At 39.2% G+C, this 16,480-nt stretch overlaps 1 protein-coding gene and 1 pseudogene across 2 annotated transcripts in view; both read right to left on the minus strand.

Annotated features, from left to right (window-relative positions):
* Window positions 1–751: 751 nt before the first annotated feature.
* On the minus strand, window positions 752–1,895 carry LOC133086926 (uncharacterized; annotated as a pseudogene).
* The window catches only part of ACBD3 (acyl-CoA binding domain containing 3), a 32,407-nt gene continuing 17,258 nt past the window's right edge, over window positions 1,332–16,480 (minus strand). The window contains exons 4-8 of one of the 2 annotated variants that reach the window (XM_061187353.1): window positions 13,799–13,957; window positions 11,905–12,079; window positions 7,917–8,103; window positions 5,696–5,980; window positions 1,332–2,109 (exon numbers count right to left, since the gene is read on the minus strand). In XM_061187353.1, coding sequence (XP_061043336.1) covers window positions 1,898–2,109; window positions 5,696–5,980; window positions 7,917–8,103; window positions 11,905–12,079; window positions 13,799–13,957 — 1,018 coding nt within the window. In that variant the 3' untranslated portion in view covers window positions 1,332–1,897. The remainder of the gene's footprint in view (window positions 2,110–5,695; window positions 5,981–7,916; window positions 8,104–11,904; window positions 12,080–13,798; window positions 13,958–16,480) is intronic. The other variant, XM_061187354.1, reaches the window with a different exon arrangement.

Consider the following 16,480-nt stretch of genomic DNA (forward strand, 5'->3'; position numbering starts at 1 on the left):
TTATTTTCAAGATCTTTTTGAAATCGCACTTGTAATATACTAATCAACAGCCAAAGGCAATAAAAAAGTTTAAAACCAAAAATGTTCTGACATGAACATGTGACAGGAATTGCCGCTATGTCAAGTAACATACACTGCTCCCAAGAACAATATTTTCAGAGGATAATTCATCTTAACATGTGCAAGGAGAAATCTGTAATCAAAGGCTGGAAGAAATATATATTAGTGCCTGCTTTTTAAAAGTTTATTTTACATTTTAAATACAGTGTTTTCTCATTTAAAAAAAAAGCCAGGAAGTGCCTAACCCCAAGGTTTCTACACCATGTACACATGAGAGCTGATGGACAGCTTGACAAACCTTCTGGTGTAACAGTACGGACATCCATAAGCTGGGACTACAGAAATCAAAATTAAAAAACACACATTAAGCATCGCTTAGGAGAAAATAATCCAGTTTCTGAACAACCAAAAGAGAACAGAGTTAGATATGTACAAAACCAGATATTGAAAAACAGAAAGAAATGCAGCACACAAAAAACAAACAGCCTCATATGTAGTGAATTGTATACGCTGCAGCTAATCAATGGAAACCCTCCTACAAGAAGTGATTTGTGATTTGAAATTTTAAAAATCTAAGTATTTCAGTAACAACATATAATAACAGCATTATGTGTATATTGCCATCTTTGTGATTTTTCTATCTATACCACCCTCCCTTCTGAAAACAAGAATCTCCAGACGAGTCAATCACTTATACAAATTTGAGGCAATTAATCCATATTTGTTTTCAGTAAGGAAAACAAAGATGTACCTCTTTCCATCAATGAAGACATAATACAGATTAAAGCTATAAAAAAATTTAAGTACAGGCATACGCATTTCCAACTCTTTCTCGTAATTCCCCACTGGAATCATGTAGGGTGTATGCCTAAGTAGTATCAAATCAAAAGAAAATGGACTCTCTCTGGCAGTGATTTCCATATTAGTGCAATGTTATTCCCCATACACTGAATTATAATTAAATGATTTTATATATTTTAATTCAGTAGGTGTCATTTTAAGTTTACAAAATCCCTAACTATATGCTTGTGTAGAAAACAGTTTCAATTTGAGATGCTCTATAAAGCCAAATCAAGGCAAAAATGAATCAATTTTGCATTGCTACTGGTAGTTATGAATACCAGATGAAGAGAAAAGGGCCAAGAGTTTGTGGAGGCGTGCTAAGATGGATGTTTGAAGTGTTCTATGTATCTTGATACTTCAATTATCAGGTTTGAACATTCTATATTAAGATTATTCAGAAAATAATTATCTGTAATATAACTCCGAACTAAACAGCTGCACCCAAAGCAAAAACAATCTGGGTCATTCAGAACAAGATCAAGTTGAGGCAATTTCTTTTTCTATTATAATCCGTGAGGTCTTAAGTTTTTAAGTTTTAAAAATGGTGACCTTCGATCAAGGTCAGATGTACCTCATGTAGACTATTAACACAGGATTTCAACTCAGAGGGCACTGTAAAGGAACTATGTGCTCTCATAAAACACAGACAGAGCAGGCAGCAATGCACTAACCATCAGCCAGGTGGGGTCAATGTGGAGCTGTTTTATTTCGGAGACTTTAAAAATTTAACATGTAGCTCATGTAACATCAGCATCCACTTGTGACTCTGCTGGTCAGCACCAAAGGGCTGGATGAGTCTGAGGAGTCCCTTTAACCCCAAAGTACTAATGCTCAAGAGTTTCAAGGAAATCCTGATTCCCAAGAAGAGTCACAAACCATCACACCGCAATCAATAGGGTAAACACAGACTGCAATGCTCCACCAAAGTCAAAAGATATTTCCAAATTAAATGCCATCTTCTGCCCAACCCTAGACTCCAGCCTCTGTAACATCTTTATCTCGTGTAATAGACTCTGTAGTAGACCGATTTTGACCTCCACAAAGAGTAGGAGTTGTCAAACTTGAGGAGGTAGACTCCTCTCCCTGGATACTGGTGGCTGCCGGCATACACCTCTTCATGACAGTCCCGCCGGTACACAGGCACAATCTCGTCCAGTAGAGGCTTGTTGGCATTCTTTTTGGCTTTCTCTTCAGAACTGATGTTTTCTGTGAGAAAGAATGGAGACATGTCAGTGTGAACAGATCCAGGAAAACCACATTTGCCTCAGGCATCTTAAACTCCATCCTTTCTTTGAGAAATTGCTCATTAGGAATTCTCTCAATCCATTCTACAACTTATGTGCAGGCAAACATGTGTTGATTTCTTCTATACCTGAGCAGCTGCTATGTACCAAGCATTGTCTGGGCCCTGGGAGCCCAGTGGCAAACATCTGGTGGTGGCAGCTGTCAGCATCCTCTCTCCCTCTCTGTACTCAGACCATTGCTCCTATTTCTGAGCCCCACTTTTTCCCTTCCACATCCACTCAATTCCTAATTCCTCCCAACAGGTGGAATCTCACTGATCTGAGTGAGACCAGGGAAAATGTTACTCTGATCCTCCTCTTCTCAACAATATGAAAGTCCTCTCTTGTTTTAGGAAGGTGGGAAGGGAGCTTATGAGGACTATTATTTTCTATTTATCTGAAATATAAAGAGTAAAATGAGAAAGCCACACTAGAGAGGTAGACATTCACAGACACTCTGAAAATTCAATTATTTTCACTAGGCCTGTGAAACCCAGGGATGATCTCAGTGGCAAAAAATAAGCTCTGATTCTAGGTTTGCCCCAGTTAATAGTTTTCTGAACTGTAATGATATGAGGTTAGGAAAAAAAAAATACCTGTAGAAACCTATAGGAATGAGAACTATGAACCAGTTTAAAAGTCTCAGTTTAACATATTAAATATAAACCAGCCTCAAGGAAAATAAATCAAGGGAATACTCAGCATAGATTTTAAAAGCCTTTCAGGTTTACAACATGGCAGAATGAATTAGAGAGACATGAGTCAATTATGTGACGACTGTCAGTGGGCCACTATTAGGAATTTAAACCAGGAAGGTCTAGGAAACTCTCACAGTCTAGAGGAGCTTAAGGAGACGTGATAACTGTAATGTGGCATCCTGGATGGGATCCTGGAACATTAGGAAAAATTAAGGAAATCTGAATAAATATGGACTTTAGTTAATAATATATCAATATTGGTCCATGAGCTATGATGAACATACCACAGTACAATGTAAGATGTTACTAATAGGGGAAACTGGGTTGTCGGGTATACAGGAACTCTTTGTATTATCTTTCCAATACTTCTGTAAATCTGAACCTATTCTAAAATGAAAAGTTTATTTTAAAAAAGTAGATGACACTCTTATAAACGGGCCCAGATCAGATTTGCTTTATCACAGCAATACTACTTGAAAATTAAAATGTCCTCCATTTGCAAATGAGAAACACAACCCATTCAAATTATAGACTATTGCCCATAAGAATATCCATGAAACAGATTATCAGGCCCCACTAATTCAAGATCCAAATTTTGTTCAAAATCTATAAAACTAAAGGTTACTGGGATAGATGAACAATGCATCTTTCATCAATCTAAGCAAAGACCTGAGACCTGGAAACAATCAAGTGGAGAATTACAGCAGGAGGATGGATTACCATTATGTTTTCTTCAGAGAAAACAAACTCCTCCATCTTTCAATCTTTCAAGACCTAATGGAGAAAAACTAAAGCAACAAACAAAAAAACTGGACTCCTCTTCCATCTTAAACCAAGCTAAAAGGACCCCCCATAAAATAAAATACACAATGTGGATAAGACATGGTGGCACACTAGCCTCCATAAGGAGGCATATGACTAAAAGCCATTTGTGAGATAAATCTTCAAAAAGGAGACAGGCTCACTCTTAGGAAACAATTCTGGGGAGCAATAAATCCTCAGTGTTGCGGGTTTTTTTTGTTTTTTTTGGCCACACCACACAGCTTGCAGGATCTCAGTTCCCTGACCAGGGACTGAACCCGGGCCATGGCAGTGAAAGCCCGGAATCCTAACCACTACGCCACGGGGGAACTCCCCTCACTGTCGTTACGGTTAATGTAGAGGTTTTAATGGGTTAGTTTTAGTTGCAAATCATTTTATGATTAGGAACAGCACAAGGATAGGTAATGCCATTTTCCATTTGAGGGCTATCATACATTAGAGCAAAGGTCAAGGATGTCTTACCTCTAGTCAGGCACTGGACCCCAGCCATTTTTACCAGTGCTCTTCCCAACAGCAATAACCCCAAAATGATAATCAGCTGAGGGCTCAGACTAGGAAGTAATCTCCTTTAAAAGCTACCTAGCTTACAAGCCAGGAGAAATATATTACCTCAACCCATTTCTTAACAGAGAATTCTCTCTTATTATTCACAAAGTACAGTAATTTGCACATGCAACAAAAACTTCCCTTCCCTTGACATGTATACACTAATATGTATAAAATAGATAATAAGAACCTGCTGTATAAAAAATAAATAATATTAAATTAAAAAAGAAATATTAAATTAAAAAAAACCAAACTTCCCTTCCCAAACATTTGCAAACCATCTGATTTTAATGAGTCCCCGTGTGCATCAGAAAGGCTAGTAAATGGCTTAGTTACTGGTCCTGATGTTGCTGAGGGGCACTTAAGACAATGGTAGTCGCACCTGCCCTGCAATCTCAGGTCTCTCTCTCACCTCTTCTTTTTTTCCCCCCCATTCTTATATTTTTTTTCTTTCTGGTTCCGTTAGTAGTATTTATGGGCAATGCTTTACCTTGCTGGTGGTACTTAGAAATAAAGATTGCTGAAAACAAAACGCCATGTAAGACAAAGTAGCTCCTAAATGACACTGGCCCATGTGTGTGTGTTGCCATACATGACCCTAAAGGGCCTAGACTGTCTTGGTGATATAACTGAACTTGTATATCAAAAGCTGATTGAACTTTTAGCCCCCCTCCATGCACCTTCAACAACTACCTCTTTAAACGTATCCCAATGGAGTCTCTGTGATTACCAACACTCTTCAAGAATAAGCAGTTTGTTTACAAGTCACCTGAAAGGTTAGTTAGGGCCAAGAATTGAAGGTGCTTTTCCATTCTCCCAGTCAGGGCACTCTTTCCGTATTACTCTCAGTCAAGTCAACAAATACTTAAGTGCTTACTAGGTGTGTACAAAAACCCTGCGTTCTAACTTTTCTGGATAGTAACAAAACTGAAGAGACCATCTTCTCAAATTAGTAAGCAATACATTTCACAACCTACTTCCTAGACCAAGATAGTTTAGATGGTCATTGGAAACACTCTATTTTGTCTAGTTAGAGAAAATAAATCTTAGAATACCAACCTAAAAAGCTGATATCAGAAATATAAATTTAAATAAATTCCAGAGTTGGCAGAATTTCTTGCTTGCTCTTTTAAAATTTTTCAAAATGGCCTTGCACATTTTGCTTTTCAACACACAAGGCTGGAAGTAAAACAGCATTTAGAAAGCAGTAAAATAAACTGTCAAACAGACCTTCCTGGTGTTAAAAAAAATTCACGTTCAGGCCCCAGTCCCTTAAGAGGCTAGCTTCTCTCACAATCTTTTCAGCCCAAGGTCCCACTAATGAAGCGACTGATTCCCATCCAGGAAGTGTTAATTAGGAAGCATATGGCTGGCTGACATCTGAACTGCTACCATTTTTGCCAACACACAACCCAGGTACTGAATGTGGACCAATGGCTCTACCTTCTTCCTCCTCGTCGTCATCGCTGGACTCACTGACATGCACGCTGACAGCAGTGTTTGGAGAGTCTGTCCATTCAAAATACACCCCAAACCCAATGTCATAATTGTCTGTAGCAAATTCCCAAAAGAGATATGATCCTTCTTCATGGGTGGGTACTCGAACGGTGACTACTTCTCCTCGGCCCACTGTAATCACGGAATCCGCATCCTGCCGAATCTTCTCTTTAAAGTCTTTGATCTGGGGTCGTGTCCACATGGATGGAGCTGCTATTACTGGAAGAGATTCTAAAGGCAACAGGAATTACAAAGGCTAAAGAGGATGAGCCTTCACCTGTAGGCAGCAACATTTGCATAGGACGACCTGCTCAGCCACATGAAGGCACCAAGTGCAATCTGGTCTACCTTAGATCGAGGACTTTAAAAGCCTCCCCATGGAAGTCTCCCCCCAAATTACTACATTTAACAACGCCACAGGTATTCAGAGGTCATCATACCACTTTAAGTAACAAATGCAATCCACAGTCTTAAGAAGGATTTTTTCCAACACTCTAATTGCATATGAGCATTGAAGAATGACCTTGGAAACTTCCTAGCTGGAGACAGGGAAACATTCTAACAAAGAAGAGAGATCTGGACTTGAAATAAATTCATTTTTGGATGTAAACAAAGAAAGCTGGGCTTTGACTTCAGTCTCTCTGTCAGAAAAAAGTCTTGACCTCAGAGTAAACCAAAGTTCTAGGGGAGGGGCTATTCTAAAAGAACTCAAAGAAAGAGAAAAACTTGGATAGGAATGGAACCGCTAGCGACTGAGTAAAAATGGGTAAAGTCTTGTTACTGAGCAGTATCTATGTGTACTCAACAGGTTTTCCAGAGTTATTCGCAGAGCCTTTGACAAAAGATTCATTTGAAAATACTGATAAACTCTTAATAGGAAAAAAAGGGGGGGGGCTGTGTGAACCAAGGTATTTCAAGGTCTTTTCTGAAACTATTTTCTGTTACTTGTTCTAAAAAGAACAAGGAAGAACTCTGAAATCAACTTTCTTATGAACCACACCACCATCTCTGATCACCATCACTGAAATGTTCTCTTCTTCCTTTTTACTCCTTCTTACTTCTCTTTTACTTTTTACTTAGTGAACTCTTGCTCTTGCTTCAGATCTCTCAGCTCAAGTGTCCCTTCCCCCAGGAAAACCTCTGGTGACCTCTCTAACTAGGTCATATCCCCCATATTATGTGCTCTCACATCATAATAGATCCTTCTCTCCAGCACAGTACTTACCATAGCCACAATTTACATTCTATGTGTGTTATTTTGCTTCACCACTGTAGCCCAACACTCAGAAAATCTTCAACCAATTGTTGAATGAATGAATGAGCTGCCCATGAAAAGGTAAGCAGACCTTTGACAATCTAAATTCTTATTGGTAACACGGTACTTTTGTCTCAAAAATATATTGTAAATATATGGTAGCCAATCTACAAGATGGCCCCCAGTGATCCTCACCTGTGGGTATTCATGTACTTGTAAGGTTACCACCCAAAATGCATCAGGACCAACAGAATATGGCAGACGTGCGGATGTATTACTTCCAAAGCTAGGGCATAAAAGCCACTGACGCTTTTGCCTTGTTTTCCTTTGCATCACGTGCTCTGGGGGAAGCCAGCCACTGTGTTGAGATCACTCAAGCAGCCCTTTGGAGAGGCTTCACGGGGCAAGGAATTGAGGCCCTCCTGCCAACGGCCAGCACGAACTTGCCAGTCGTGGGAGGGAACCACTTTGGAAGCAGAGCCTCTAGTGCCAGTCAAGCCTTCACATGACTGCAGTCCCAGCCGACACCTTGACTACAACCTCATGAGAGACCAGAGCCACCACCACTCAGCTAAGCAGCTCTCAAATTCCTGACCCACAGAAACTGTGAGAGATAATAAATGTTTATTATTTTAAGCTGCTAAATTCAGGTACAGTGTGTCACATAGCAATAGATAACCAATATCTAAAACAAGACAACCCAAAGTGTCCAAAGGACATCTGATTTGCTCTTCTAAACTATTCAAAGAGTCACCAGAAGCACCAGATTCAGACTAAAGAGTGAAAAAGCATTCAACTCTCACAAATATGTAACTGCTCTCAAAAGCTAATTAACCTGACTTCCTGACTTTTGCTTTTCATGAAGTCTGAATTACAGCATGTGGACGGAAGAGCACATATGCCAAACCATACCTTTTGGTCCATTCTCCAGGGCTTCTTCTGCGGCTTCTGGTTCAAGCTCTTTTTCAGAGTTGTCAGTGTGGGTTTTGGCCTGTCCATTCACTGACATCATATCACTTGGCGTAGTTGTATTCACTTTTGATGATGTAGGTAAAGAAGCCCCAGCTACTGCTACTTCCTGTTGTTTCTGTAATGCTGCCTATAAGTCAAGAAAAAATGAAGATACACTGACTATGAAGGCTAATAAACCAGACATTTGCCCTGAAATGCATTCTGACCCTATGTTTTCGCCCCATCAAGTAGCTCCAAGAAATTACTAATAAACTTTATCAGTTTTTATCCTATCTATAATGAATATTAGTATCACAATATCAAACTGATAGCTAAAAATGTCAAAATATTAACGTGGACAAAAAAACTGTAACTGAGGATCACATTTTTGTGACCTGAGGATCACTAGAAAAACTAACCAGGAAAAATTAAAGTAGGTAGAAATAATCAACCCAAAATAAAATTATTATAGGTAAAAACTGAACACAGTAACATCTGTTCTTAAAATTGATAAAAGAAAATCTTGATAAAATTCAGATACATAAAATTTGAATCAGAAAAATTAAACTTGGTAGAAATAAATGGTCACAGAAGAAAATTCATAAAGGCAGAAGCTATAACTGGTGAAACCTGATAAGGGCCCCCAAAGTAACCAACAAATCAAATATGGACAAAAATAATCAATAAATTAAATCTTCACTCTAAACTATATACAGAAAAATTCTTATCACGATTAAACTAAAAACTGTTAATCATGTAAAAAATATTGACCTAAAAATTAAATAAGCTTATAAAATGGAGTTTGAGGTCAAAATACTTTCTTAATGAAAATTCATCACTGTTTACATAATTATGATTAAAATATGTATATTCATAAACATGAAATCAAAATGTCCTCTGAGTCAAAATGGAGAATAAAAACATCTTAAATCTAAAGGACAACTACTTTAGGACATTCCTCTCCTATCAAGATGAATAAATATTAATACTACTAGAAATGCCTAAGTATTACTTGAGTAACTTTTGGGGGAACTGTAAATTATAATGTACATATAGAAAAGTATACAAATCATAAATGTACAGCTTGATCAATTTTCATTAGCCAAACATACACATGTAACCAACGCCCAGATCAAGACATTACCTGTGGGACTTCCCTGGTGGCGCAGTGGTTAAGAATCCGCCTGCCCATGCAGGGGACATGGGTTCGATCCCTGGTCCAGGAAGATCCCACATGCCGCGGAGCAACTAAGCCCGCGAACCACAACTACTGAGCCTGCCCGCCGCAACTACTGAAGCCTGCGCACCTAGAGCTCATGCTCCACAAGAGAAGCCACTGCAATGAGAAGCCCATACACCACAAAGAAGAGTAGCCCCCGCTCGCCGCAACTAGAGAAAGCCCGCGCGCAGCAACAAAGACCAAACTCAGCCAAACAATAAATAAAATTAAAAAAAAAAAAGATATTATCTGCATGTCAGAACACTTCCTGGTACCCCTTTCCAGAAAGTCCCCCAAGGGTAACAACTATTCTACCTTGTAATATTACAGATTTGGCTCTGCCTGTTTTTGAACTTTACATACATGAAATTGTATAATATATGCTCTTTTTTGTGTCTGGCTTCTTTTACTCAACATTTGTTTGTGAGGTTCATCTATTAAGTCACAAGTAATTATAACTGTATTTTGTTTGTTTGCATTGCGACAGGATATGCCACTGTGAGAATACAAAATTTATTTATCCAATCTACTGTTGAGTGTTGGAGCATTTCAGTAATTTTTTAAACTAAAACACTAAGTTATAATAAGTAAGCATACATTTACAACAGTTAAAAAAAAAAAGAAAGAAAACATAGGAAAAAAAGCCTTTATAATGTAATTTCGTGGTTTCTGGATAATGATATATTTTGGCATATCTACATATACACTTCATTTAACATCTCATCTACAAACCAGTTACTTAAACAGCAACGCCTCTCTCTGCTGCTAGTGCAGGTTGGCAAAACACTTAAGAGCTGAAAATACCTTCTTCCAAGGCCTAGATTCTCAGTAATTTCCACATCAGTTTTCTAAAAGAGTACCAGCTTCCAGAAGAAGGGCATACAACCAAAACAAGTCAGCACACTCAGAACATTCACTGCATGACAGGAAAGCAAAAAAAGCATTTCTGTTGATGATCAATTGGTCAGCTCAAATGGTCCCTCTCCATTTCAAGCCTTTCTTGAAACTCTCTAGCAGAATGAACAACTCCCTACCCCGGGATCCCACTGCCTATGAATATACATCTATTACATATAATAGATTGTAATAATGTATTTACATAATCTCTCTTCTATACTCCAGGAAGTTTTTAAAAGAACAGAAAGCACAGGAACAATGTAACAAACACCCATGTAACCACACCCCCAAATTAACAAGTGTTCCCATTTTGTTATTTTGCTCAGTATTTATATAAAAATTAATACTTTATGGGACTGAAGTTCCCTTTGCTCCTTCCCCAGTCCCTCTCCTTCTCTCTTTCCAGAGACAACCAATCAATTTGATAAACTTGAGTTTGTTCACTACAATCTAAACTATGGCTTTCCAATTCTGTTTCAAGGATTTTTGGTTTTCCCCTATATGACTGACTTTGTTATGACTAAGTGATAGCAACCTATAAGCAGGACAGTGTGTATGAGCTAGCCTATTAAAAAAATTATCTTAGTGCCCATCAAAGAAGCAGGAAACGGGGAGTGATATGCTAAAGTAGAAACAGGCTTTAGAGGACAGAAAAGAAATCCCTCCAAAATACCACTTATTATCTTGTAACTCTAGTTTGACATCCTTTTCCTCTTCTCATGGATTATACAAAACCTGCAGTGCCTTTTAGCTGCTCACTAAATGCTAAAGACTCAGGGAAAAACGTATTTTAGGTGAGGATATTAATTTTCAAGGAATTTAAAGAGCTTGGCAAAACAACAAAGATTACTTCACCTAACAAGAAACGTGGAGCAACTATAATACAACACTTCTCTTCCTTTTTTTTTTTTTTTAAATGTTTTATTAAATTTATAGAGAAACATAGTTTGTGTTTTTTGGTTGTTTTTTTTTTTTGGCCATGCCGTGTGGCTTGCGGGATCTTTGTTCCCCGACCAGAGATCGAACCTGGGCCCCTGGCAGTGAAAGTGCCGAGTCCTAACCACTGGACGGCCAGGCAATTCCCTGCAACACTTTACTTCACTCAGGTATTTGGACAGGTAGTAACTGCTTTATAAGTGAAAATTAATTAAATACGTAAACTTAGCTAGGTTAACTTTAAGGAGGCATTTTATGCCTCTGCAAGATGTAAAAACATAAATGTAAAATCAGTTATCTTCCCTATGTACCAAATACTTTCACAGAGTAACTATTTTCTCATTTTATTCCTCTGATAGTCCTGTGAGGTTAACAAGACAAGTACCAGGATTTTATAGCCCATTCTTACTGACTGGGAGAAAAGGCAGAAAAATCAGAGCAATAGGTAACTTGCCTGAGATCAAACAAGATAATGGCGAAGCCAGCACAGAATCCAAGTGGTGTGTGACCTCCAGTCGCATGTCCTTCCCCTAAACCACATATTCCTATGTGGAAGCAAAGCCTGTGGGGGCACTAATCACCCAAGTCCTCATGGTTCCAGGACCACTATTAGAATCTACGTCAAACTCACTGGAATAACACTAGGTGCATACAAATCCCAAATACATTTATGACAATATAATAGTGGCCACATCATTTGTTGCTTCGATATCATATGCTTCCTTTCATAATTGCCAGTGCAATGTTAAAATCTCCCTTAATAAAGGTCATCTAAAAGTTACGTTATACCTGAGAGGCCAACTAAAGCAAAATCCATCAGCAACTGTTAGAAAAGGCCTTGCGTTGCAGTGAAAGTGAAACCCTGTGTGAGGCTGCGCTCGGGGCTAGCCGCCGTACCTGCTGCTGTGCGAGCTGGACTTGGTACAGCTGCTGCATATACTGCTGGTAGTGCTGCTCCTGCAACTGGCGGATGAGAAGCTGCTGCTGTTCGTAGTTCCCTGGGTACTGCTGGGCGGCATACTGCTGGAACTGCACGGCAGTCTGCGAGTTTAAAGCTGCCATTATCTGCTGCCTAAAAACATTAAAAAATATACACTAGTCTGACTACAGGAGATTGACTGTGCATGACAAAATAAAATGTCCTTGTTATTGATTTTTATAATGCATAACTCTTAAAAATGACTAAGGGAGTAATGTATACCAATCAACATGTGTCCTAGGTCCAGAGAAAGATTAAGAAAATAAACTTGGCCCCTAATTTTTCACATAGGTTTTTCAAGGAAGATTTGGGATGAAGAGGGAGAATAATAAGCATATCATCATCACCATCATAACTGCTAACATTTATTGTGCCCTTACTATGTGCCATGCAGTGTTCAGAGCACTTCCATGCACTAACCCACTTAGTTCTCACAACCACCCTCTGAGGTAGGGTTTCACAAAGCAGGAAATGGAGGAGTTCAGTAACTTGCCTGAGATTACACTGCTAGTAGATGCCAGAGCCAGGATTCAAGTCTAGGCAGTCTGGCTCCAGCCTATACTCTTTAAACATGATGTTGTAAGAGGATGGGTTGTCATCTATGGCAGAGATGAGATATTTAACTGTTGGCCATGGTTTCTCTACCTAAATACATGAAAAGGCAGAATAGCTAAAAGATGTTACAGATGGCTCTGGTAAGTATAACGAAAGCGAGTGAAAATCTGAGTGCCCTTGGCATTTAATGTAAAGCCTGCCTTAAAGAGGAATACTGAAGATAATATCTGGGCACACTTGGTTTAGAGATACTGATTTCTGTAAACTATTACTCTTCTTTTTTTTTTTTTCCCAGAGGAACCACATGTTTAACTCAGTCATGTGACCAAACATAAACACCTCAAAGCCATCTGTTAACAGATAATAACAAAGCAGAATCTCACAAACTCCTGAATAGAACATGACACTGGGTCCATCTAGGGCACCCCTCTCCCCTCAAAAAGAGTAGGAGTCATAGTCTCTCTCCAAGGTAGACTGAGGCCCTGGGGCAGTGTGAAGCTTTTCTGAGGAACCACTCAGAAATAATGGGGAGAAAACAATGGACCCGCATGTCCTCTGGTTTAATCTATATGCCACGCCACCTCTAGAACCCTAGGCCTTCCTCCCACAGTGTTTTATGGGCATTAATCCCTTCCTCCTATTCCCACGGCTCCCTCTGCAGTCCCTTCTGACACAGCTGCTCTCACAGCCCTTACTGAATAAGAAATAGCTTCAGCTCCCAAGTTCTGTACTAGGAGACTAGGAACAGACACCCGACACAGGCTGAACCAACTAGATCCTTTGGCCTTGGAATCTGTAACTGGGTCTCTCATATGCCAGCCAGTCTCTGTCAGATGCATGAAAACAAAGACCACATAAATCTTGGCTAGGATAGCCTTGCATATGCCAAAGCAGAGTGACAATTTGCAGAGAACAGGAAGAATGAAACAGAGACATAGCTGAGAGAAGCAAAGACAAGAGATTGTGTGGACCCAAAGACAGAGAGCAAGCAACCTCAGCTCCTATTCTAGTGCCTGCGTTCTGGGAGCAAATCCCAAATCCTTCTAATACATTCTTCATTCACAACCAAATGATGCTTAAGATGAGGCCTTCCTTGGTAACACATCATTGGTACAAATGGCAAGTAGCTAATGCTGGTCTACTTCCCAGTCAAACAAATCAGAGAATTATTCCAAGGCACACAATGGTAAACGGTCAAGCACAACAGTGTGGCAATCCATTACTCATTGTTAAACACAAGCCACACAACACGCGTACTTCTGCTGCTCCAGCCGAAGCCTCTCTTCTTCTATTCGCCTCCTCTCTTCTTCCTCCCGTCTAAGCCTTTCTTCCTCTTCTTGCCTACGTTTCTCTTCCTCCTTTTGCAGACGTTCTCTTTCTTCCTCTTCACGCCGCCTTCGCTCTTCCTCCTCCTTCCTACAAGGTAAAGGACAGAGAGAATGAACCCTAAACAAAGAATCCCGTTTAAAAATAATTTAAGACTATTTCCCAGTGAAGACTGACACAAGCTTTTTAGAGAATCATGTGATAATTTTATCACAATTTGAAATACACATACTTCATGAGGAGAAATTTATCATATGGAGTCAATCTCAAAATATACAGATCACAGCAAAAACAATGACTGCTGCACAGCAACAGAAAAAGGAGTCCATCAGTAAGGTACCACTTAAAACATTATGATACCCTGAAACCTCCCTTCTAAGATATGCTCACAACACCACAAGCTTTTCCTTCATACTACCTGCTGTGGTTGAAATTAAATTTGTGTGATAAAGCTAGCAATACATCTGCCTTACTCACTAAAGTACATGCTCCATAAGGGCAGAGACTGCCCATCTCACACTGCTATATCCTCAGGGCTTACCACAGTGTGGGAAAGAATAAGCATGCAATAAATGTGTAGAGAAATGAATAATCCACCCTGAAATGCCATGTAGCCATAAAAAAAAGAATAGGACTACATGGCCCAATATGTAAAGACATTTAATATATATGTTTAATGCAAAAAGCAGGTAAATAAATAGAAGAAGGCCTGGAAAGATATACCTTAAATCTGTCCACTATTATCTACGGAGAGAAGAGTGAGACTAAAAGTAAGGTGGGAAGGAAGGTTTTCAGTTTGTGCTTCATATACTGACATAAATGGAAAATCATTTATATTGCTTATATTCGTGTATAATTTCTGAAATTTAAAAAAAAATTAAAGCTTTTAATTTAAAAAAAGAAAAGAACAGTTGGGGATCTAGGTGCAGCCCTTAGCCAGCTCTTGCTCACCCCCACAGCCCCTCTCCCGAGGGAGAGCAGACTCTGACGCACTAGGAATGGATGCCATATAGGCTGAGAGTTGTGAGGAGTGCAGGGAGGTTGACGATGGGATGAAAGAGAAGGCTTCTGAGGGGTCTCAGAGAAGACACCACTTCATGGCCCTACCATGAGAAGTGTCTGGGTTACCCCACTTTTCTCCCCAAACTTCTATACGTGATTAACACACCAGAGCCACGACCAAGTCTCAAACTACAGCAATATAACATGACCTACTTTTTATATGTCACAGATAGTACATGGGGCAAGATGTTCCATAAACCAGAGCTTAAGCTTCAGGATAGAGGAAGTCTAGTCTTAAATGCTTTAAAAGAATTCTACATGGACCTCATCTCATGACAAAGGTATATTTTTAAAAGGAAAAATACAGTTTTACATGTTGAGTAGTAACTTAAATATTCAATTTATCATTAAAAAAGAACTTAAGGGACTTCACTGGCGGTGCAATGGTTAAGACTCTGTGCTCCCAATGCAGGGGGCCCGGGTTCAATCCCTGGTCAGAGAATTAGATCCTGCATGCCGCAACTAAAAGAGCCCACATGCTGAAACTAAGACCCGGCGCAGCCAAATAAATAAATAAATAAATAAATAAATAAATAAATAATTTTTTTTAAAAAGACCTTAAAAAGCAATATATCCTACTTCCAAAGACACAGCTACACCTCAATGATCCAATATCACTACACAATGGACTGCAGCACATAAATCAATTACAGTAAAGGAACCTCATTCCATTCTCATAAGAATCAAAAGTTTTTCTCTGGCAAAAAACTATGTTCCTTTGGATAAGTATCTTCTGGAAATGTATTAAGATATTTTCTATTCTCTTAAAGAGAAATAAATTATACCTAATACTCTGTCTCTTGATAACTCAGGAGTTATAACTGCAAGCATAAAAACTGTACACGTCATAATACAGTTATAGAGAGTTTACTTTCACATTAGCCCTGACTGCCACACTTTTATCATTCTTGCATCTATTTTTCATGGTTTCTGTCTTCTCCCTCACTGTTAGGCTATTTTCTCTTCTAATGTTATTTCCAATCCAGGTTAAGGTGGGAAACCAGAGAACCAACTGTTTCTAAAGTAAGTATAATATAATCTGAGGGAAAATTGGTGTTACAGCATTATTTTCATTACCTAGAAAGTTTGGACTGTCAAAGTTCTTGAAAGTATAACCTCTAGACAAATAAAGTGCTGGGGGACTTTTCTGGTATGACACAGTGGCTGAGACTCCATGCTCCCAATGCAGGAGGCCCGGGTTTGATCCCTGGTCAGGGAACTAGATCCCACATGCATGCCGCAACCAAGAGTTTGCATGCCACACCTAAGGAGCCCACCTGCTGCAACTAAGACCTGGTGCAACCAAATAAACAAATAAATAAATAAATAAATAAAGGGCTAACTATAATTCTGTTGAGTTCACAATCATGACAGAGAATCCCATAAACATACAAACAGCACATTCAACAGCTCCCCATGCAACCTCTGGAAATAATAAGCCATCTGGAAGCCACAGCCAATATGAAATGCCTATATAAGGTCTACCATGTAGCACAGCTGATAACCATGATATGGAGTATGAATATTCTAGAAACCCAAGGGAGGCAGCAG

Source organism: Eubalaena glacialis, chromosome 3 (genome assembly GCF_028564815.1).
Source record: "Eubalaena glacialis isolate mEubGla1 chromosome 3, mEubGla1.1.hap2.+ XY, whole genome shotgun sequence".
NCBI classification, from domain to species: Eukaryota; Metazoa; Chordata; class Mammalia; order Artiodactyla; family Balaenidae; genus Eubalaena; species Eubalaena glacialis.